This window comes from Ursus arctos, unplaced genomic scaffold, assembly GCF_023065955.2.
Source record: "Ursus arctos isolate Adak ecotype North America unplaced genomic scaffold, UrsArc2.0 scaffold_25, whole genome shotgun sequence".
In the NCBI taxonomy this organism is placed as follows: Eukaryota; Metazoa; Chordata; class Mammalia; order Carnivora; family Ursidae; genus Ursus; species Ursus arctos.
Window position 1 is genome coordinate 27,545,563 of NW_026622930.1, and position 21,651 is coordinate 27,567,213.

The window sequence follows — 21,651 nt, forward strand, 5'->3', positions numbered from 1 at the left end:
TATCACATCCACTACCTCTGTCACTTCCCTGCCTCCCTACCCCTACCTTGTGCATCTAGAAAAATTATTTCAGTACCTACTCTGATCTAATCCTTCAAATAACCTTCCTGATTCCACAAATAGATTTGACCATGCCTCCTTTCTGGCATCATTATACATTGCTTGCTGCTCTACTATAACACTTACTACTGTATTATTTATTCTTTGCTTATCTAAGTGTCACCTTTCAGTGGATTGTCAACTCTTGTGTTTCCCCTGGCTGGCATGTAATAGGCTCTTATCAGATGCCTGGTGATGGTGGAGATGATGAGCCTGGAGTGGAGCACACAGTTCATTTAAATAAATGTGGAGGAGCACTGGGCTTGGACACATGCAGAGGAGAGTGGTAGATATTTCTTTATCCTCTTCTGGACCTTCCAGAGGCTGCTGCTGCAATTTTACTACCAGATTCCTTTTGATTTATACTTTTTATAATCTGATACCTATTCTTAGCCCTTACTTTGCTTTTGTTTTATTTTGCTTGTATCCTGGGAGCAGTTGAAGAGACAGGAAGCTGATTACTATTAAATTACTATTACAAAGTCCCGCTGTCCCATTTTCATTCCATCACAGGAGAAAGCATACACCAGCTTGTTTTCTCGTGATTCTTGTGTGCCAAAAGAAGTCTTTTCTCAGCCAGTAAAAAGAACTCATGTAATAATATTAGTATTTTTTCAAGTTTTTTAATCCTCCTATGTCCCCAAAATGTCTTCATGAATTTAATATCAAATTAAAAACTAAACCAGTTCTGTGTTAATCCTGAGAGAAGAAATAATGGTCTTTAAAGGTTGTTAAAGGAAAAATGAAGATTTCTTGGGTGCTTAACATGAAAATTTCAGATGACCAAGGGTTCTGCTGTACACATTGGAGTCAAAGGATAGGTCAGCATCTCAATTTAGACCTATGTAATACTTTTTACTGTAAATACATTTGTAGAGGCTACTTGTGGTGTAACTCCTTATGTATTTAATATTTATCTGACTCTTGGTTTTCTTGGTTGATTTTTTTAAAGGGGTGAAGAATCTAATTGCAAATTCTTTGCCCTTTATGGAATGTGATATCTTGGTTTTGAGTCCACCTGTCCCTTCCCCTTTACTTAATTTTATCTTATTGTTTTGCATTGTGTTTCTAAAATAATGGCTTTGGCTTGTTTTTTCCTGAATGTTTCTGCAGTTTGGTTTGAGTATCTGGCTTTGGGCACCCCTCCTGAACTTGGACTCCATCTGTACTTGTGACTTTTGGAAGGCAGAAGTCAGTATTTTCTATGGAAGATGACCTTTTTTTTTTTTTTTAATATTATATGTTTGTGTCTCCCCCCTTCCTTTTTGCTTTCTCTTTAAAAGACTGGAAAGAAAGCAGTTAAGGCAGTCCTGTGGGTGTCAGCAGATGGACTCAGAGTTGTGGATGAGAAAACTAAGGTAAAAATTTTATGAGCTTAAATGTTACTGCTCATGGTTTTTTTTAAATCCCTAATAATAAAATATAATGCCGTTAAGCTGCTTTAGTCACTCTGTATCCTTCCACTTTGTCCAAAGTACAGTCTCTGAGATACTAGTGTTTGGAAAACAAATTTAGTTATTCATTTGCCTTATGAAAAATAGAATTCTCTCAACATTTTGCTTTACATAATCGCATGTTTAGTGTAGTAAGCGTTTGCATTTACCCCACAAATTTGCTGTAAAACATGATAGACCTTTTACCAAAGTTAAAAAAAAAAAAAAGGGACCACATCTGAAATTTCTTCTTGTTCCTTAATAAAGGGAACTATATTCTTAGAAAGTGATGTTAGAAATGATTAACCCGTTGTTTAACTAAAAACCCAGTTTAAGCAAAATCTTAAGGACTAGTAAATGGCTCATTTGGTTAACATTTACTTAGAATCTATACAATATTTCATATCATAGATGGCATTTTGCATTTGAAAGAAAGCGATCCTACATGCCTGAAGAAGAACAGAGACATAGACTCTGACCTTAGAGAGCATTAAGTGTTATATAAGCACATTTAATCATTAATTAAAATTTCCTAAGAGACCTAAAGTTTGGAGAAATTTTAACAAGAAGGCAATTTTTCAAAAACATATGTCACTGTAAGGGGGAGGTAGTGTGGCAGCTAAAGAGCAGTTTTGATGGATAACTTATCTGATACATTTTAAGTATAACTATTAATATAGTTGCATTAGTTCTTTTGACCTTCCATCTGAGCCTCCCCCTTTTCTTAAGTTCAAGAGAAGCAGTAGTCTTAATGTACATCACCATCATCATCATCATCATCATTATTATTGGAAACAGTGATCATTTTAATTAGCTTGCTGTTAAGAACTTGTATAGTTTTCTTTAGCGTTTTAGATGAAATGTGTTGTACATCGAGGTGGTTTTTGTTTTATACCAGTTCGAAAGTGGTATTGCCCCCTGGTGGCTACTTATAGCGCTGGCATTAATTAGTTTGGTTCTTTCCACATTTAGTGAAAAGAGTAATTGGTGCCTTTTCACCCTTGGACCCATCACAAATAGAAAAGAAATTTTTCAATGTATATAATCTATAAAGGGCTCATATTTAGAATGTATAAAAACCCCTGCATATCAATAAGAAAAATGACAGACAATCCAAAAGACTTGAAGAATCATATTGCTAAAGAGGAAATTCATAGTAATCAAGGTTATGAAAAATAAAATCATAACCAGCCACCAGAATTGCAAAATTTTTAAAAGTTGGCTGGCAAGTTTTTGGAGCAACGGAAATTCTCATAGTGATGCTTTATAAAAGCCATTTTGTTTGGTCATTTGTTTTAGCACTTACAGCCCCATCTCAGCATCTAGGGATTCTGGGCTGTGGGAGTATCACATAAAGAACCTCAAGATTTTCAAAAACATTTTGTGTAATGTTTATGCTGTGTAGATACAATGCCATTTAGCAAGTAAATAAAGAAAATCATACTCAAATGATCACTAAGTTAATATAAGTTATATGGGAATTGGATGAAATATATTAGTTTACATATATTATCAAATTGTACATGGAATGTACTATGATAAAACTAAAATCAGCAAGCGTATGTTTAGAACGTGGAGATGAAGTGAGAGAAGCATCTGGGCAAAGTGCCTCTCGGGATCTCTTCTACATCACATTCTTAGTATTCAGACTGCTGACCTCAGATCTCACTATTTCATAGTCTCGATGCATTAATTTTAGAGACTCTGTATTGTGAAATGAACATCCTGTGTTTATTCTGAGAAGCTTGAATAACCTGGTAAATCCTCTATTCCTTTGTGTTTCCCTTTTTCTAGGACCTCATAGTTGACCAGACAATAGAAAAAGTTTCTTTCTGTGCCCCAGATAGGAACTTTGATAGAGCCTTCTCTTACATATGCCGTGACGGCACCACTCGGCGCTGGATCTGTCATTGCTTCATGGCTGTCAAGGACACGGTGAGTCCAACAGTGTAGATTCCATCATGACTAGCCTCAGCTAGCTAAACTCACCCTGGGTTGGCTCAGCCAAGCAATTTCCACTACGTTTTTTTTGTAAGTACCTGTTCTTAAAGCACTTGGAAGTGCCTAAACTAGCCTGCTTTCATTCCTTTTATTTAGGTAGTTCGCACTCTTGGTGTGACTTTGCAGCTCACAGAGGTCACACGATTAGCCAAGATCCAAGGTCATTAAAGGAAAGTAAAAGTGCTCTGGTGATGGTGGCGGCTAACCTTTACTTGGAACTTTTCATTATTAGAGCTAGGGTAATGGGGGGGGCGCACCTGGGTGTCTCAGTTGTTAAGCGTCTGCCTTCGCATCAGTGTGTGATCCCGGATTCCTGGGATCGAGCCCCGCATCGGGCTCCTCCGCTGAGAGCCTGCTTCTTCCTCTCCCACTCCCCCGGCTTGTGTTCCCTCTCTCGCTGGCTGTCTCTGTCGAATAAATAAATAAAATCTTTAAAAAAATGTTTAAATAATAAAAATATTATTTTTTATAAATATAAATAAAATAAATAAAATCTTTTTAAAATGTTTAAAAAAATAACTAGGGTAATGGGTATTAAGGAGGGCGCATGTGATGAGCACTGGGTGTTATACGCAACTAATGAATCGTTGAACACTACAACAAAAACTAATGATGTACTATATGCTGGCTAACTGAACATAATTTTTAAAAAACTCTTTTCAAGATTCTTACATGTATTTGTTTGCTAATACATTTGGGTAGAAGATATTGGCATTAGGGGCACCTAGGTGGTTCAGTCGGTTGGGCATCTGCCTTTGGCTCTGGTCATGATCCCAGAATCCTAGGATTGAGCCCTGAATCAGGCTCCCTGCTCAGCAGGAAGTCTGTTGCTCCCTCTGCCCCTCACCCCGCTCATGTTCTCTCTCTCTCTTTCTGTCACTTTCTCTGTCTCAAATTTTTAAAAATCTTAAAAAAAAAAAAAAAAAGACATTGGCATTAAAAGGTGCTTATACATTTATTGCCAAAGGAATTCTACAAATGAAAGAACTGAGTTGGGATATATTTTCAGTTAATAAAGAAATAGAAATACTGGGATGCCTTGCTGGCTCAGTCTGTGGCACATGTGACTCTTGATTTCAGGGTCATGAGTTCAAGCCCCATGTTGGGGGTAGAGATTACTTAAAAAAAAAAGGAAGGAAAAGAAAGAAGAAAAGAAAAATAAATAGAAAAAAAAAAGACTAAATTATGGTACAATGAACTATGCCAGAAATTGCTGCATAGTAGAAATTTTTGCTTTTGTTTAAAAATAGGGAAAAATTAGGAATGCCTAGGTGGCTCAGTCCGTTAAGTGTCTGCCTTTGGCTTAGGTCATGATAGCCCTGTGTTGGTCTTCCTGCTCATCAGGGAGTCTGCTTCTTTCCCTCTCCCTCTCTGCCCCCCCCCCCGCCCCCACCATGCTCTCTCTCTCAAATAAATAAAATCTTTAAAAAAAAAAAAAAAGAAGAAGAATTAACCTATCGTCTTTCATGTAAATTACCCAGAATTCTGACATAAAAGACAAGTCTCTTGGATGATGATGATCTTAACTATAGTAGAGCATTGAGTGTATAATTATAATTATTGAGTTTTTTAAAGTCCAGACAGAGTAAGGCAGTATAGCCATTCCTGAAGGCTACAACTCAATAAATTCTTGCCAGGGTTTATCTGAAAGGCAAGTGGTGGCCATACTCTAAAATTTACCAAAATGTTTTTCAAAGCTCTTGGAGAGGGGCTCCTGGGTGGCTCAGTTGGTTAAGCATCTGACTTCTGCTCAGGTCATGATCTCAGGGTTCTGGGATGGAGCACTGCATCAGGCTCCCTGCTCAGTGGGAAGTCCACTTCTCCCTCTCTCCCCTCCCCCTGCTCGTGCTCTCTCTTTCTCTCTCTCTCTCTTTCTCTCAGATAAATAAATAAAATCTTTAAAAAATTAAAAAAAAAAAAAAAAGCTTTTGGAGACAGTGGTTTAAACTGTTAAAAGAGTCCAGGCTCTGACTCAGATCTGGGTTTCAGGCCTGGTTCTGGTTCTTAGTAACTGTGAGATTCGGGGCAAGTTACTTAACATTCTTTAGGCCTTACTTTCCACTTCTATAAAATGGAGATAACAGTTATGAAGACTAAATTAGATAATTAGTAAAAGAACTCTTAGTATAGGGTCTGGCACACAGTCATGGCCCTAAAAATGATGGCTAATATTTTCAAAGCTGTTCCTCCTTGGTTTGACACAGTGCTTTGAGAACTAGTTGAAGTAAATAAACTACTTTCTTCTTCTGTCTCTCAGACCTTAAGTAAGTCATAAAGCAGTGTAATTTGTTATCACTAAACAAAATCCAAAAAGTTCCCTTACATTAATTAAAACACTGTTTTATTGTCAAATCCTGGTCCTTCAGGCTCTTTGAATCTCCTTGGCCAGTGGTCATCCTATATCAGAATCACTGGAGGGCTTGTTAAAACAGTTTGTCAGCTGGGATTCCTGGGTGGCTCAGTCATTTAAGCGTTTGTCTTCGGCTTGGGTCAGGATCCCCGGGTTCTGGGATTGAGGGTCACACTGGGCTCCTTGCTCTACTGGGAGCCTGGTTCTCCCTCTGCCTGCTGCTCCCCCTGCTTGTATGCTCAGTCTCTCTCTCTCTGACAGATAAAATCTTTAAAAAATAAAAATAAAATGAAAATAGTTTGTTAGGCCCCACCCTCAGAGTTTTTCTAAATTCATTGGGTGCCAGATGGGGCTTGGGGTGGGTCTGTCTTCAAGAACTTCTGCCCTAGGCCTAGGAGAAATAATAAGCTTCTAACTCTGTTCTTGTAACAGAGCTGTTCAAATGCAGACAGGTTCTGCATTTGTACTCCCTCCTATTTCATGCTTCACTGCCCTACCCTTATATCATCCTCCTAAGAAGTTAGATGGAAACTCATGTGGATGAATAAAAAATAACTGTCCATTTTTAATAAGCAGTTTTGTGAATCTTACAGTTTATATTCGTCTGACAAAAGGCATTTCATAATTTCCTATGGTATCTGATATTGGCATATAAAATTCAGGGAAGTTACATGCTCAGAACCATATGTAGGAGTAGCTGCCTACATGGTGTGATTTTGAAAATTCCACAAAGGACTCCCTGTTCTCAAATATCTCTTCTCACTATTAGTGATGCCAGCAGTTACTGTATTATCTGTAATTTTTTTATTCCACAATTAGGGGTATGGTTTAAAATACAGATAGCCCTGATAAAAATAATCCATTGAGTTTATTAAATTTTACTGTAGGTTATCCAGTATATCTTTAAAACAATATTTAGTTTATATAAGTTCTTTTTTCCTCCCACACACAAATCAATTTTATCTGTTTAATTCCTTTATAAGTAGGGAGTATGGATGAAAACCTGCTTTAACTATTGCCTGTGTGTGGTTGGGAGGGAGAGTTGGAGTAAGAGAGAGCGAGAAGATAGGCAAAGTAAGGGAGAAAGCATCAAAGTGATGGGGGGCTAGAATGGGGAAGGGTGCTTGGGGAGGGGAGCATTTGGAAAGGGGAGACTGAGAAAGCTAAGCTTTCCTTTTCATATTTCCCCAGTCATCTCTGGAGTTGTATTTAGTTTATCCAAAGTTTTAAGTTTGCATCTTTTGTTCCTAGATATGGTGACAGTCTATTTAGGCTCCTGAAACTTGCCTTGCCTTTCTAGTAGTTTCTTAGAAATGCTTGGTACATATTACCACTGTTCCCCTAAATGACAAATGCAGGATTTGTGTCAAGACTTAGGGCTTCAGACCTTGAGTGGTGTCTCCTGAGCTGATGGCCGGAGCTAACATCAGTGACAGAGGGAGCCTGACTGGTAAGGAGGTCTCAGCGGCTGCTCACAAAAACCCAGTGCCCACTACAGTAAAGTATCATAAGCATTACCTAAGATAATTTATTCATTTAATTTGCCATATTATTAAATTACAATTTTTAGGCTGGAGTTTCCAACATTTTGCCATGTGTAAAAAACAGACTTATTTGTGGTCCAGGCTAATTTATAGTTGTTGGTACTGTAACTCTGAAAAAGTTTTTTAAACCTTCTGTTATGTACAGGGTGAAAGATTGAGTCATGCAGTAGGCTGTGCTTTTGCAGCCTGTTTAGAACGGAAGCAGAAGCGGGAGAAGGAATGTGGAGTGACTGCTACTTTTGATGCCAGTCGGACCACTTTTACAAGAGAAGGATCATTCCGTGTCACAACAGCCACCGAGCAAGCAGAAAGAGAGGAGATTATGAAACAAATCCAAGATGCCAAGAAAGGTACAGTCGGTTCTGCTACAACTTGCGTTTACTTGAGCTGTTTTTCCCTGCAGGTTAATATGTGGAAGCTCACAGCAGTAAGCTTTCTCACAGTCAGAGAGAACTCTTAGCGATACATGAAGACCTTCAAAACAAACCTGAAAACCTAAACAAAGGCCTTTCCTTTAGAATGGCTTGTTTGGTGGCTTCCAAGTTGTTTACTGTTTGCATTACCAGAAGCTATCTTGGGGAGGAGGCTGAGAATGCATTTGAAGAAGCTGCACTGAGGGAGCCTGACTGATAAGGAGGTGTCGGGGGCTGCTCGCAAAAGCACAGTGCCCACTACAAGGAAGTATCATAAGCATTACTTAAGATAATTTATTCATTTAATTTTAGCCGGAGTGATCTATTAAATTATAATTTTAAGCTGGAGTTCCCAACATTTTGCCTTGTGTAAAAACAGACTTATTTGTGGTTTGAGCTAATTCGTAGTCATTGGTACTGTAAATCTAAAAAAGTTTTTTAAACCTTCTGTTACCTCCCATGTTTAAAAACAAAGTTGGGGAGATCTGCATCCTGGAATGGACTTCTGATTCTGATGCATCTGATCTCTCTGAGAAGCAAATGCTAGCAAGGACCTACATCTTGAAGGAAGAAGTACAAGTTCCAGCTTTAGGCTGCAGAGGGCCCACTGATAGTGATGCTGGGTACAAATGCAGGCAGAGATTTCACAGCAGTGCCCTTTTTATTAGATGATGGCTGTGTTTAGTGCTTCAGTGAGAAAAGTCCATAGATTTTGAGAGGCTAACCCATCTTGTTCCCATAGTCCTGTTAACTTTAGTGTGTGATTTTGCAGAGTGTGAATTTTTTGCAGGTACACATGGCAGCATAGCAGAAATGCCTGTGCAGGCATTCAAGTTACTCAGGAGTCTGTCGTCCAAAGTCGGGTTTGAGTGTATTGGAGAAGTACGTGATAGGGCTTAGGGAAAATGCTTCGCATTCTTGTGTACAGCTGGAGTTGAAACCAACAAGGAATGTTTTGGAATTAAACAGTTCAGTTTAAATATACATTAATAAAATCTTGCTCATTTTTTACTATATCCTTTCAGTTCTAAACCAGCCATTTTAGAGAACACTGTTAATCTACTACTGACCCAAACAACTCTAATTCTTTTTTTTTATTTTTTTCCGTGCTTTTTTTTTACAACTCTAATTCTTAAGCCAAAAAAAGATACATATTTTATTTGAAACTAAATTCTTATGATTTTTAAAAATTTCTTTTAAACATTTGTGCCAGATACCAAAGAATTTTTAAAAATGCTATTTTTATCAGAAAATTTAATATGTATAGCTATTATTTAGTGTGCTTCAGTGATTTTTCAGACTGGAAGCATATTCTGTAATACCACCCAAAAATGCTCTTTGTTACACATAGCGACTGCCAAGGTGTTTGAGTCCTGTAACATCTAGAGGATGGTGAGCGGAGGCAGAGATTTACCACAGTCAGAATGGGACTCAGCGGGTGCTCACAGGGAAATAGTTTTGTATTTAGGTGTAATCCAATTTAAAATTTTACCTCTGTATGCTTTTATTCTGATGAGCCACAAATGCACATTGTTTGTGATTTAAAGACTGATTTATGACATTCTTTAACATCTAATCTAACTTATACTTGCTTGAACCTTTTTGACTCTGGCACTCCCAAAGTCGTCTCTCCCCCAAAAACCAAGTGAACAAACATTGAGAACTATGAATCATCGTTCTTGAAAGGACGTCACATTAGGAGTTCGTAGGTGCTGGGGTTTTTTTTTAAATCTTGGTCAGTGTCTTCAAGTCTTAAGTTATGCATCACTGCAAGAGAATCAAAGATCTAATATTTGTGTCTTAGTAGATATGCCATGACATGTAGTAGGATATTAAACCTTTTATCTGTCTGAAATGTAGGAGATCTGAGCCCTGCTTCTAACCTGTCCTTTAAGAAACGCCGGGAAGGACATGGGTAAAAGGAACTAGGAGGGTTTTGAGTTCCTCGGCTGTATAAGCTGGAATTACTTGAAGACTGCTAAGGTCCTCTTTCTCTTGACTTTCTTGAGCTGAAACAGATAAGACAGTTGTTGGTTCATCAGTGGCCCCTGGCAGTGCTGCCCCATCCCCGTCCTCTCCCACCTCTCCCACTTCGGATGCCGCTGCCTCTCTGGAGACGAACAATCCTCATGCCATCCCACGCCGGCATGCGCCCATTGAACAACTTGCTCGCCAAGGCTCTTTCCGAGGATTTCCTGCTCTTAGCCAGAAGATGTCACCCTTTAAACGCCAGCTATCCCTGCGCATCAACGAGTTGCCTTCCACTATGCAGAGGAAGACTGATTTCCCCATAAAGAATGCAGGTAATACAGCATCCCCCGGACTCTCTGGTGCTCTAGCACTGAAGCATTATCGTCACTTCCGGTGGAGACGCTAATCCCATCGAACTAGCCACCCCCTCTCTCTGAGGCCGGTTGATGGTTATGTATATCTTGTGTTACTACCCACTGGGAGAAAACTAAGGTTCGTGGAGGGGGACGTGAATTGTTCATCTCTCTTCAACAAATAGGTAACAGAGCCACGATGGGAATTCGTAGACTGAGCTACAAGGTTTGCGGTTTGTCCTGATGGAAGTACACTGCCTCTCAGCCAGCCTGCTTCCAAACATCAAGGGTCTCAAGTTTCTGTTCTTATTCTACCATTTGGGACCCAACAGAGAATTAATTTAAAAGGCTTTGGAAACACATCTATTCAAATAGCATTACTGTCAGATGTACCAGAAGAAATGGATAAGTGCTCATTGTCCTTGTGGCTCGTTGGCTCCATACAGAGGAAACTCTAAACGGGTTTCCTGTTTAACTCGAAAATCTGTTGTTCATCAGAGACAGTGGGCTTGCTCACACATATTCATTACCTTTCAGAACTGCCACACAGGCCTTTGTGTGGCCCCTGTACGGCTGAGCCAGCCCTGGTAGCTCTGTCCTCATCATAAGATCCGGAGCTAAAGTGTCAGATCTGGTCAGTGCTTTTGTTGGGCTCTATTTTACTTTGCTCTGAGACATGTCGAGCCAGTGCCATAACAGGATATGAGGAAGCTGTGTTTCACTAAGACACTCCCACTGATGGTATATAAAAGTCCAGAGAGGTTTTTTTTTGACGGATGAGACTAGACCTACACAACAATTGGACTAGATGGACTAGATGATTACCAACTGTCTTTCCAGCTCTCAGCTCCTGTTTGGGGAAATTCCAGATGCTTTCAGGACCTTGTCTTCAGTCTCCCTCTGGAGCAGATGGGAAACAAAAACTATTCATAGCTGAGCAAAACAAAGGTTCAGCGCACACATTTTCAGCTTCCCCAGAAGTATCCCAGCATCAACATTAAGAACAAAACCTCTGGGGTCCTAGACCTCAGTTTGCTTTTTCATGTTATCACAGTTCATATACTTAATACTTTGGTGTTTTTTGTTTTTGTATTTTTTTAGATTTGGCGGGGGGGAAGTGGGAGAAGGGGCAGAGAGAGAGGGAGAGTGAGAATCTTAAGCAGGCTGCACGCCCAGCACGGAGCCTGACGCAGGCTCAGTCTCATAACCCTGAGATCATGACCTGAGCCAAAACCAAGAGTTGGATGCTTAACCAGCTGAGCCACCCAGGGGCCCCATACTTTGCTACTTTGGGAAAAAACGAGTGATGACATTGTCATAGCTTCTTACAGAGCAAAAGAGCTGCACTGGTACGCCTCATTTTAACCCATTTCCTGATGGAGTTACTAAGTGGCTCCAGAACTGTACTTAGACCTTGGGAACTAGTTGGAAAACAAACAGGTTGCAGTTGTCTTCCAGAAAGATCCAGCTAACTGGCACAAAAACAGAACACCAAGTTCTCGGTAGTTTCACATAGGAAAGGAAATAAATCTGGGGATTGGCAGGGAGGAAGATAGTCCTTAGTACATGAATTGTTGACATTTTATATCAATTTTTTGAAGCTGCTTTTATAGACCCACTTGACAGTGGAGACTTTTCCTTTCACAAATAAGGGTGCATTATAAAATGCCACCTTGTGTCATACTGTTATATTTCAGGATTATTCAGTTTTTCTGTCTGGAGCCATTTTCTATTTGCCTTGCAGTGCCAGAAGTAGAAGGAGAGGCAGAGAGTATCAGCTCCCTGTGCTCACAGATCACCAATGCCTTCAGCACACCCTCCGAGGATCCCTTCTCATCTGCCCCAATGACCAAACCAGTGACAGTGATAGCACCGCAGTCTCCTGCCTTTCAAGGTTGGTGCCCTCTTGACCCGTTCAGTTGTTCTCTTTGGAGCTTGTACTTATGGCACAGGCTCACTGACTCTAGGTTGGCATCCTGAGCTTCCCAGGAGCTGGTCAGACCCATTAATTTCCCTGTCTGATAATGTCTCAGATTCGTTAATTCGCCTGTTCCACAATGTCTTTGTGCTCTGTCCCCACTCCTGGGTCCTAGAGTGTCTGCATTCATCATTTTGCACGTACCTGTCATCTTTGCTCCCATTCTGTTAGGAGCTTTTGTAGTCCCCAACCCACGGCTTTATTTGCCACTTAACTGTTAAGTGTCAGAGTATCCAGCTAGTTCTCTAGAAGCAGCAGTCCTCAGAGTTGGTTCCAGTGTATGCTTTCTTTAGCAGAGTGGTTCTCAATCCAGTGCAATTTTGCCCCCTTGGGGGAACATTTGGCATTCATTGGTGACATTTTTGGGTGTAACAGCCTGGGGGGTGGTTGCTCCTGTCATCTGCATAGAGCCTCGGGGTGCTCCAAAACGTCCTTCAGTGCACGCAATAGCTGCCCTCACCACGACAGATTATCTGGCCCAGATTGTCAGTAGTGTCGAGGCTGAGAAGCCTGGACTCACCTAGTCTCCACCCTGTCACAAGAGGCTCATAAAGAAAAAAGGCATTTCTTTTGGCTCTTTAGTTCATTTCATCTACTATAACAAGTGTCCTAAAATTTGCCTTTGTAAAGGCATTGAGGAGATACTAAAAGTTGTTTTCATAGATGCCGAGTTAATAGTTGGTATTGACTCTGAAGTCCACAGAGAGTCTATATATAATTTAAATTACAGACTTGTAGAATTTGAACTCTTATAAACACCATTTCTTCATTTCTTTTGAGAAAGAGCTCAGAAGTTTTGCTGTGGAGACAGTACCCCGTTCCTTTCAGAGGAAGCTACTATATGCTTTCCTTCAGAGAGTCTCTTTTTAATAACAACAACAACAACAAATCCATTATAATCATGTGCACCAAATGGCTTTTCATTTCATCTGACACATATTTACAATACCAATAATAGGCACAATTTATTGAACACTTATTAGCACAGTGCCTGCCACACCTTGGAAAGGACTCATGCATTTTCTCATCTCATTTAATCCCCACAACAACCCTTTGAGGTAAGCATTACAGTTAAGGAAAATGAGGCTCAGAGAGATTGAGTAAATTACCCAAATTGCACAGCCAGGATTTAAACCCAGGTCTTTCTGAATATCATACCTGTTACGTTCTGCTGCCTCTGTACCTATTTATAATGAGATGTACAAAACTGACTAGAACATAGTCCTTTCCCTGCTTTAAGGGGCTCCCAGTCTATGGGTGAGCTGGTCTTTTAGACGAGCCCTGGGGTAAATAGTACCAATGCCATAAGCATGGTTGCCTAGTCTTAAAGAGGGAATGATTCAAACGTAGGGCAGGGGAAGCTGCCTGCTTGTCTGCTGCATACTAAATATGATAGAGAGCTGGGCTCAGGAACAGAAACTGATGAAATAGATGTCTGGAGTAAAGGAGCAGGGTTAAGAGATTTTAAAAAAGAGAGAGGAAAGAATAGTATTACTTTGAGATAGTATGAACATTACTGAGGGGAAGAATCTTCAAAAAAGAGAGATGAAATTCTGTAGTGAATTACACATTTATTAAGCAAATGAAAACCTATACCAAGTTTGATTTCTCATTTATAGTATGAGTATACCAGCCTTACGGAGTTTTTGAGAGAATTAAATAGGATGATGCACAGTGAAGTACTATTAATGAAGTATTATTAATGATCATAAGGGATCATTATATTTAACCCATTGTTATTGTTGGCATAATTTGATCCTTTGGAAAAGTGGTAGGAGAAGGAAATGCTTTATCTACATCATTATGCCAAAGGCTAAGCTGTATCTAGAATAGATTTTTGCTGCTTGTAAGACAAAGCAGCTCTGTTCAACTTAATTGGGAATTGTTTTTCTAGGTTTCATTCCCTCTCCCCCTCTACACATATTTTCCTAGAACAGTCATTTGACATTTTTATCAGTATAGCTGTTTTAATTACAACCTCTAATTCCCTCTTTGCCAAAAGGTTTGTGTATCCATTGCAAGATGGCATGGTTATCCCAACACCATCTTTTCTGTCTTATCTGTTCCACCAGTATCGCACATTGGCCTGACCGACCCAGCTCCAGGGGGTCACCCGTCCACCCTGCATGAATTAACTCCATCGATGTTGTCTGCTCCCATTGTAGCTAATGGCACTGACTCAGCCTTCCATGTGCTTGCTGCTAAGCCAGCCCATACTGCTCTAGCACCCGTAGCAATGCCTGTGCGTGAAACCAACCCTTGGGCCCATGCCCCTGATGCTGCTAACAAGGGAATTGCAGCCACACATTCGGGTAAGGTGGCCATGGATGGTGGTGAGGATTCTGGGATCAGATGAGTGATGCCGGTTCAGCAATCAGCTATTTACCTGAGTGGGAACCAGGGAGGAATCCTTTCAGGAACAGTATGCTCCCCCCTGGAAAAACACTACTATTAGGAAAAGATGGTTAAGGAGAGGAATTCAAGAGATGAGACTCGATAGTTCTTAGGACTATGAAACAGAGCCACCCCCTAGAGCTTTCATAAAATACAGATTCCTGGGCCCTGCCTTGAGTCGACCACTGAATTTGGAGATGTGTAGACATGCCCGTGGCAGGCCTACAGGAAGGGCTGCCAAAAATACTTCATTTTTGCTTTTCTGTACTTTCCAGTTTTCCTACAGTGAACATTTGTTAACTGTAAAATCAGAACAAATTTTAAATAGTAATGAAGGCAGTTCACCTGAAGGATAACATGTGTCTTGAAGTGAGACAGGGGCCACGAGGTACAGCACAAAGTCACTGGTTATTTTCTTTCTATTCTGTTAAAGCAGAAGGTGAATCACCTTGGGCTCTTTAGGGCATGTGCAAGCTGGTTTCTGATGCTAGCCAGTTGCCTTCGTTCCATGCAGTCGAGCCCTATCTAGACAGCTTCTCAGTGTGGCCGAGACAGCAGCATGGTCTGACAGGTTCCTGTTGTCCTAAAACAACACTTCGTCGGCTGGTAATAGAGACTTTTCTCCCACCGGCCAGAACTGCAAAGTATCCCATCGGAGTACTTGTTCCACATGTTAGGATCATTCAGGTAACCAAGGTTATCAGGCAGGAAGGAAGCCCCAAAAGATTGATTCTTTTGTCTCTCTCCATCTTGTTCATTCCCAGGGACCGAGTGGGGTCAATCTTCTGGTGCTGCATCTCCAGGTCTCTTCCAGGCTGGTCACAGACGCACTCCCTCTGAGGCTGACCGCTGGTTAGAAGAGGTGTCCAAGAGCGTCCGGGCTCAGCAGCCCCAGGCCTCAGCTGCTCCTCTGCAGCCAGTTCTCCAGCCGCCTCCACCCACTGCCATGACCCAGCCAGCGCCGCCTTTCCAAGGGAATGCATTCCTCGCCTCTCAGCCCGTGCCAGTGGGTGTGGTCCCACCCCTGCAGCCAGCCTTTGTCCCTGCCCAGTCCTATCCTGTGGCCAATGGGATGCCCTATCCAGCCCCTAATGTGCCTGTGGTGGGCATCACTCCCTCCCAGATGGTAGCCAACGTGTTTGGCACTGCAGGCCACCCGCAAGCCGCCCACCCCCATCAGTCTCCCAGCCTGGTCAAGCAGCAGACATTCCCTCAGTATGAGACAAGCAGTACTACTGCCAGTCCCTTCTTTAAGCCACCTGCTCAGCACCTCAACGGTTCTGCAGCTTTCAATGGTGTAGACGATGGCAGGTTGGCCTCAGGGGATAAGCACACAGAGGTTCCTGCAGGCACCTGCCCAGTAGATCCTTTTGAAGCCCAGTGGGCTGCATTAGAAAGCAAGTCCAAGCAGCGTACTAACCCCTCTCCCACCAATCCTTTCTCCAGTGACTTACAGAAGACGTTTGAAATTGAACTTTAAGCAGTCTCTATGGCTTATGTATTTTGTCCGTACTTAGGCAAGGGCAGGGGCAGAGGTCAAAGGAGCAAAGGGAACTTTGTGTTCCCAATCAGTATACTTTTCACTAATCCCAAAGGTCCCAAGGAGCATGTCCAGACAGAGAGTGCTAGGAGAGGTGATTTTGAAAAAAATGGAAAAAACATTCCTAGAGAAGAGTTGTCTTGCAGTTAGGCTAAAGAAGTCAAAGAAATGTTGCCCTCTGTTCCCCTCCTCCTCCCTCAGCCCCTTACAAATCTCTGGCAACAGAGAGGCAGAAGTATCTGAACAGGAATCTGTATTCAAAGCACATTTACTGGAATATAAAACACAACGGGAAGCAAAACAATCTCCCTTTGTTTTTCAGGCCATTCACCTGCCGCCTCTCAGTACTGGCCTGTCTTAGAGATCAAGAACATGGTGGCCTGTGCTTGGGCTGGGGACGAGAGGCAGGCTGTGCCGCCAGAATTCCCAGGAGGGCACAGCAGCAGCTGCCCAACAGAGCTATATTTTAGGAGTAAAGTTGAGCTTCCACTTTAAGAATAAATATAAATATATATCCAAAAAAAGCCAAAATCTTTATTTTTATGCATTTAGAATATTTTAAATAGTTCTCAATATTAAAAAAGTTGTATGAGTTGTAAGTAATCTTGCCAAAGGTAAAAGGGTTAGCTGTAAGAAATTGTACATAAGATTGATTTATCAGTGATGCCTGTTGAAGTGGAGAGAGGAAAGGTTGGGAGTTGCAGATGGGATCCCTAGCTTATTTGGTATCGTTCATTGTAAGTAGCACATTGCAGCAACAATCATGCATATGACCAATACAGTCACTAGGTTGTAGTTTTAAAGAAAATGAAAGAGCAGTATTGTCCTGGTTTTAAACCTGTGATGAAATTCTAATGTCATTATTTTAATGGAATCAATCTAAATACACTATAGAGAATATGTATTTTCTTTTATATACTGCTGCAATTTATGTTAATCCTCTACTTAACACTAAGGTGACAATGACGTAATCACATCCATCTACGGGAACGCAGGTTACTGTGTTGGTTTGTCATGTGGGTCTTGGTGGGTTTTGTTTTGTCCTTTAGGTTTTGTCCCCACAAGTTTTGTGGGGATGGAGATTCTAGTTTTATTAGCCGTGTGTGCGTCCGCCCCCGTACTTGTGGTGAGCAGAACATCCCGTTGCCAGTTGTGGCCTCTTGACCTCTGGTAACAACGTGAGATCCCATCTCATTTTTACTTTTGAACGTTGGCCTTACAATCAAATGTAAGTTATATATATTTGTACTGATGAGAATTTATAATCTGCTTTAACAAAAATAAATGTTCGTGGTAGAAGCTTTTGCCCATGAAGGGCTGGTCTTTCCCCTTTTCTTTATTAGCAAATGTGTTCACTGTTTGTTAGTTCTTTTTGGTCTGTTCTTGCTCCATTCTGCTGCTGCTACAGAACTCTGATTTGGTGGCTAGATAATCTTTTGTTGGGACTACTATTTTTTATTGAAGTATAATTGGCGTACAGTGTTAGTTTCAGGTGTCCAGCATATTGATCCAGCAGTTCTGTACATTACGTGGTGCTCAGCACAATAAGTGTGGTCACCATACATGTTATTACAATATTATTGACTGTATGCCCTGTGGTAGACTTTCCGTCTCCATGACATATAACTGGAAGATTGTACCTCTGGATTAATCCCCTTCATCTATTTTGCCCATCAGGACTAGTATATTCTTAAAATTCACTTTTGTGTTTATACTTTAGGCTTTGGTTGATCCTAAGCATCTCTCTGATGTCAGATTCTTGCTGCTCCAAGTGTGGTCTGGACCAGGAGCATGGACTGCACCTAGGAGCTGAGTAGAGGTACAGACTCTCAGCCCCACCCTCCACCCCCCAGCCTAGTAATCAGAAAATACACCGGAACAAGATTCACCTTCTGAAAGGCCCTGTTGGAGTGATGAGTCTCAGCCTTGGATACATACTAGAATCACCTGGGGAGCTTTTAAAATCCTCACGCTGGTCCATACTACAAGCCAGTTAAATCAAAGGCGGAGGGGGGGGTGAACACCCAGGTTGGTGTTTTTTTTTTTTTTTTTTAAGTTCCCAATATGGAAGAGGTTGAGAACCACTGGTCTAGCTTGAGTGTTACTCTTTCCTCTAACCTTAGCCCACTACTCTGTGACTAGTTCTGAGAAGAGCTAGCTAACTTACCTTCTGAATGTGTTGCCAATTGGGGAGAAGTGGGGAGTCCAAGAAAGTAGCCCTTAGTTTCCAATTTGTATAGCAAAACCAGCAAAACCATGGTAAATGGAAGGGGGTCCTCTTCTGTATTTTTTTAAGTGGGAAGAAAAAAATACCTCTGCCCTTAACCCATGTTTCCTGTGTTGAATGAGAGGTAGACCACAAAGTATCACTCATCCCTGATGCAGTTGGTCTCCTTTCCAGCCCGTGTGTTGGAAATAAGTCAGCTTTCCCTGTAAGGCCTATCTTTCCTATGTCCCAGAATAACCTGTCAATCACTTAGGTCCAGCCAGTCCTCTGGAGGATGTATAGAAGGTTAAAGTGGAAAGGGCCCTGGAAGCTCATTGAATCCAGGCTCTCATTTAGCAGCGAGGAACTGGAGGTTCTGAGAGATGGAGAGGGACTTCTTCCAACTCAAACCATTTCTGAAACCACTTCGTTGTTAATATATTGCCTTCCCCTTCTTTGCTCCCCTATTGTGCTGATGCTTATTTTTAATAGTCTGGTTCTGCCTCACAGATTCCTGCTTGGGGAGGAGAGGCTCCCAGCTGGTCACTGCACATAGGAGGTCTGTCAGCTTGATACAGGAGTGAGGGGACCCTCACAAGCAGGCTCTGCATGTCGGCCTCAGGAGGAGGGCTTCGGGCACTGGCTTCCTGAGGAGAGACAGGAAGGAGCTCCCCCAGTTCTGTCGTGTTCTCATCATCCGCTGCTGCTCCTTCATCCCACATCCCTCTCCTGAGCCTTACGTGTCGTATTTGACTTTGGCAAGAGCTTTCACAAACATGCCGTTAACTGTACGTACAGGTTGGAGCTGATTGCCATACTGCCTGGAAGGGTGAGGTGGACTAGAGCAGTGGAGCATCGTTTGACCCTAGATGCGATGGGAGTTCTAGCAAAGAAAAATTGCCTGACACGGTAGGAATTAGTGTGCGCCGTGTGAGATACATGTTAACTTTGAAACCATTATTACACAGCTCCCCACCCAGCTTTAAATGAATTGAGAACCCTGATACCTTACTTTAGAACCCAGTGAATTGATCCTGTATAACAGAAAATGCTAGAGGGAAGCCATAAAGGGTGTCCTTATCCAAGCAGATTCCTCTTGACCGCTGCCTGCGGTGCCGGAGAGGGAGGTGGGTGCCAGCTTCTGCTGCGGCGCAACACGGCGGGGGGCCGGGCTGCAAGGACCCTTCTCTGAAGGGTAGAGCCCTTTGCCAGCCGGAGACCACAGCCCTAGAGTTGTTCAGGACCGGGGCTGCAGCACGCCTTCATCGCTGCTGCCAGACAGGCTGCGCGGGAGGCTGGAAGCGGGAGCAGCTAGCACAGCAAAAGCTGGCATAATACTCATTGCCGCACAGCTGGGCCTGCAGGATCAGATCGCAGTTGGCCAGCTCTGGCCGGTCCACACACTCCCTGCTCAGGTCCCTGGGCTGGGTGGGCAGTGCTGCGGAGACAACAGGAGAGACAAAGGGGTGAAGACACTGTGGAGGCGGAAAAGTCCCACCGACCCTTTCTTTGCCTTAAGAGGAAAGCAGCAGAACTGCCAGATTTCCAAAAAGTGCAGTTGCCCTGTAGTCGGACGCCTTTAACACCTGTGTGCGTCCCCTCCCCCACCCCCCGTGGGCCCCCTCTGGGCATGCAGTGGTCCCGCAGCCTCAGCCCAGCGCAGACTCTCAGGCATTCATGACCCAGGGTGACACAGCTCTTGAAATTAACTCCCTACCCTTGCTGTTGTGACCTGAGGAGCTGAATGACAATTGCCTTAGCCCCTGGATTGGGAAGGGAGGGTGGGGGGATCAGCCCTAAGTAAAATTTTGAGTTGGGCTAGAGCTGTCCTCTCTTTTTCTCTCACTGCTGATTTCCTCTAACCGCAAAAGGTTTGTGCCGTCAGTAGCCCGTTTATCTCAGTCACTTCGTTGCCCATCTTCCCAGTTTTCCCACTTCCCCCCGAGAGAGCAAGCGCGCATGAGGCAAGGTAACTAGGAGAACAGCCTAACACTGCACTAAGCACAAAATGCTGGCTGCTGCCCCCTCTGAATGTGCTAGGAGCTTCAGTAACTTAACAATCCCTGTGAGAGGGGCGCCTGGCTGGCTGGGTCTGTAGAGCGAGTGACTCTTGATCTCGGGGTCGGCAGTTTGAGCCCCACAGTGGGCACGGAGATTAAAAAAAAAAAAAATCCCTGTGGGTGTTTTATTCCACTGCTTCATCTTAGGGCTGAAGTGGCCTCATCTAGTTAACTTTCCTTTTCTTTCCGGAGAGGGCTCTTCTGACTCAGCTGGGCTTAGGCCTGAATAGCACCTTCCCTAAAGTCAGACCTCGTGGGGCTCATCTTCATCTCCTCTCCCCCTGCTTCCTCCCAAAATACAACAAAAAGATTATACCTGAGTAGTCTTAGTACCTGATTCTGTACAGGTGTGAAATAGCAGTATAATGAGAGTACTAACTACAGCTGATCCTTAAACAGGGGTTTGAATTTTCACTAAATATTGTACGGTACTGTACCTGTATTTTCCTTAGGATTTTCTTAACGTTTTGTCTAGCTTACTTTACTGTAAGAATACAGTATATAATACATATAAAACATGTGCTAACTTATCAGTAGGGCTTTGGTCAACAGGCCATTAGTAAAGTTTTGGGGGAGTCAAAGTTCTGTGTGGATTTTTGCACAGAGGGTGGGGACCCCTCATCGCTGGCTCAGGGGTCAGTTGTACCTACATTTATATAAATACCATTTATGCATATTGTTTTAAAAAAAATCAATAACTTTGATATGGACTTTCTCTCAGCAGTGGCAGCCCCGGGGCCTGTCAAGGGCCCAGAGGTTAGGTGCCCAGCATGGTGGTTAAGCATGTCAGCGCTGGAGCCGGCGCCAGCCAGGTGACTTTGGCCCAGTTACTTCAGCGCTCTGCCTGTGCCTCCTCACGTGAACTGGAGATGGGAACTGCACCTTGGGCACACAGTGACCATGGCTAAAATTTGAGTGCTTCACCATATTTTGCTTCATAGCCTCATTCCGTCTCATTCAGAAAAGTGAGTGAGCCCCTATGTTTTATCTCTACAGTATTTTTCTGTTTCTCACCCCGGTCTTTTAGGCAAGAAGGTTGGCAAGTCCTCAACAGAAGCATGTCCTTTACACCAGAGCAGGACTAGCTCAAGGCCCGCTACCCTGACATTAATACTAATTTCAGTTTGCCATCAGACCACGAATCAGGCAGCGAGGCAGCCTCAAGCAGTGAGACCCCACAAAAAGCATAATCAACAAAATGAAATAGGGGAAAGACAGCTTCTAGTCAGGAAAGGTGCCCACAAAACAGGAGGTGAGCAACACTTATCCAGCAGAGGGCAGGAGAAAGGTGTCCTGTCCAGGGGGCAGG

At 42.6% G+C, this 21,651-nt stretch overlaps 2 protein-coding genes across 53 annotated transcripts in view; one reads left to right on the top strand and one right to left on the bottom strand.

Moving 5' to 3' along the window:
- Nucleotides 1-17,375, top strand: part of NUMB (NUMB endocytic adaptor protein) — a 185,505-nt gene extending 168,130 nt beyond the window's left edge. For 12 of the 50 annotated variants that reach the window (XM_048220108.2, XM_057318369.1, XM_048220106.2 and 9 more), the window contains 6 exons: nt 1,383-1,457; nt 3,327-3,467; nt 7,573-7,777; nt 9,850-10,143; nt 11,909-12,058; nt 15,301-17,375. In XM_048220108.2, coding sequence (XP_048076065.1) covers nt 1,383-1,457; nt 3,327-3,467; nt 7,573-7,777; nt 9,850-10,143; nt 11,909-12,058; nt 15,301-16,016 — 1,581 coding nt within the window. In that variant the 3' untranslated portion in view covers nt 16,017-17,375. Of the gene's footprint in view, nt 1-1,382; nt 1,458-3,326; nt 3,468-7,572; nt 7,778-9,849; nt 10,144-11,908; nt 12,059-14,214; nt 14,455-15,300 lie in introns of all 50 variants that reach the window. The other 38 variants (XM_048220093.2, XM_057318357.1, XM_048220092.2 and 35 more) reach the window with 7 other exon arrangements.
- The window catches only part of PAPLN (papilin, proteoglycan like sulfated glycoprotein), a 38,032-nt gene continuing 29,422 nt past the window's right edge, over nt 13,042-21,651 (bottom strand). For all 3 annotated transcript variants that reach the window (XM_057318354.1, XM_026519553.4, XM_057318352.1), the window contains exon 27: nt 13,042-19,720. In XM_057318354.1, the coding sequence (XP_057174337.1) occupies nt 19,545-19,720 (176 nt within the window). In that variant the 3' untranslated portion in view covers nt 13,042-19,544. The remainder of the gene's footprint in view (nt 19,721-21,651) is intronic.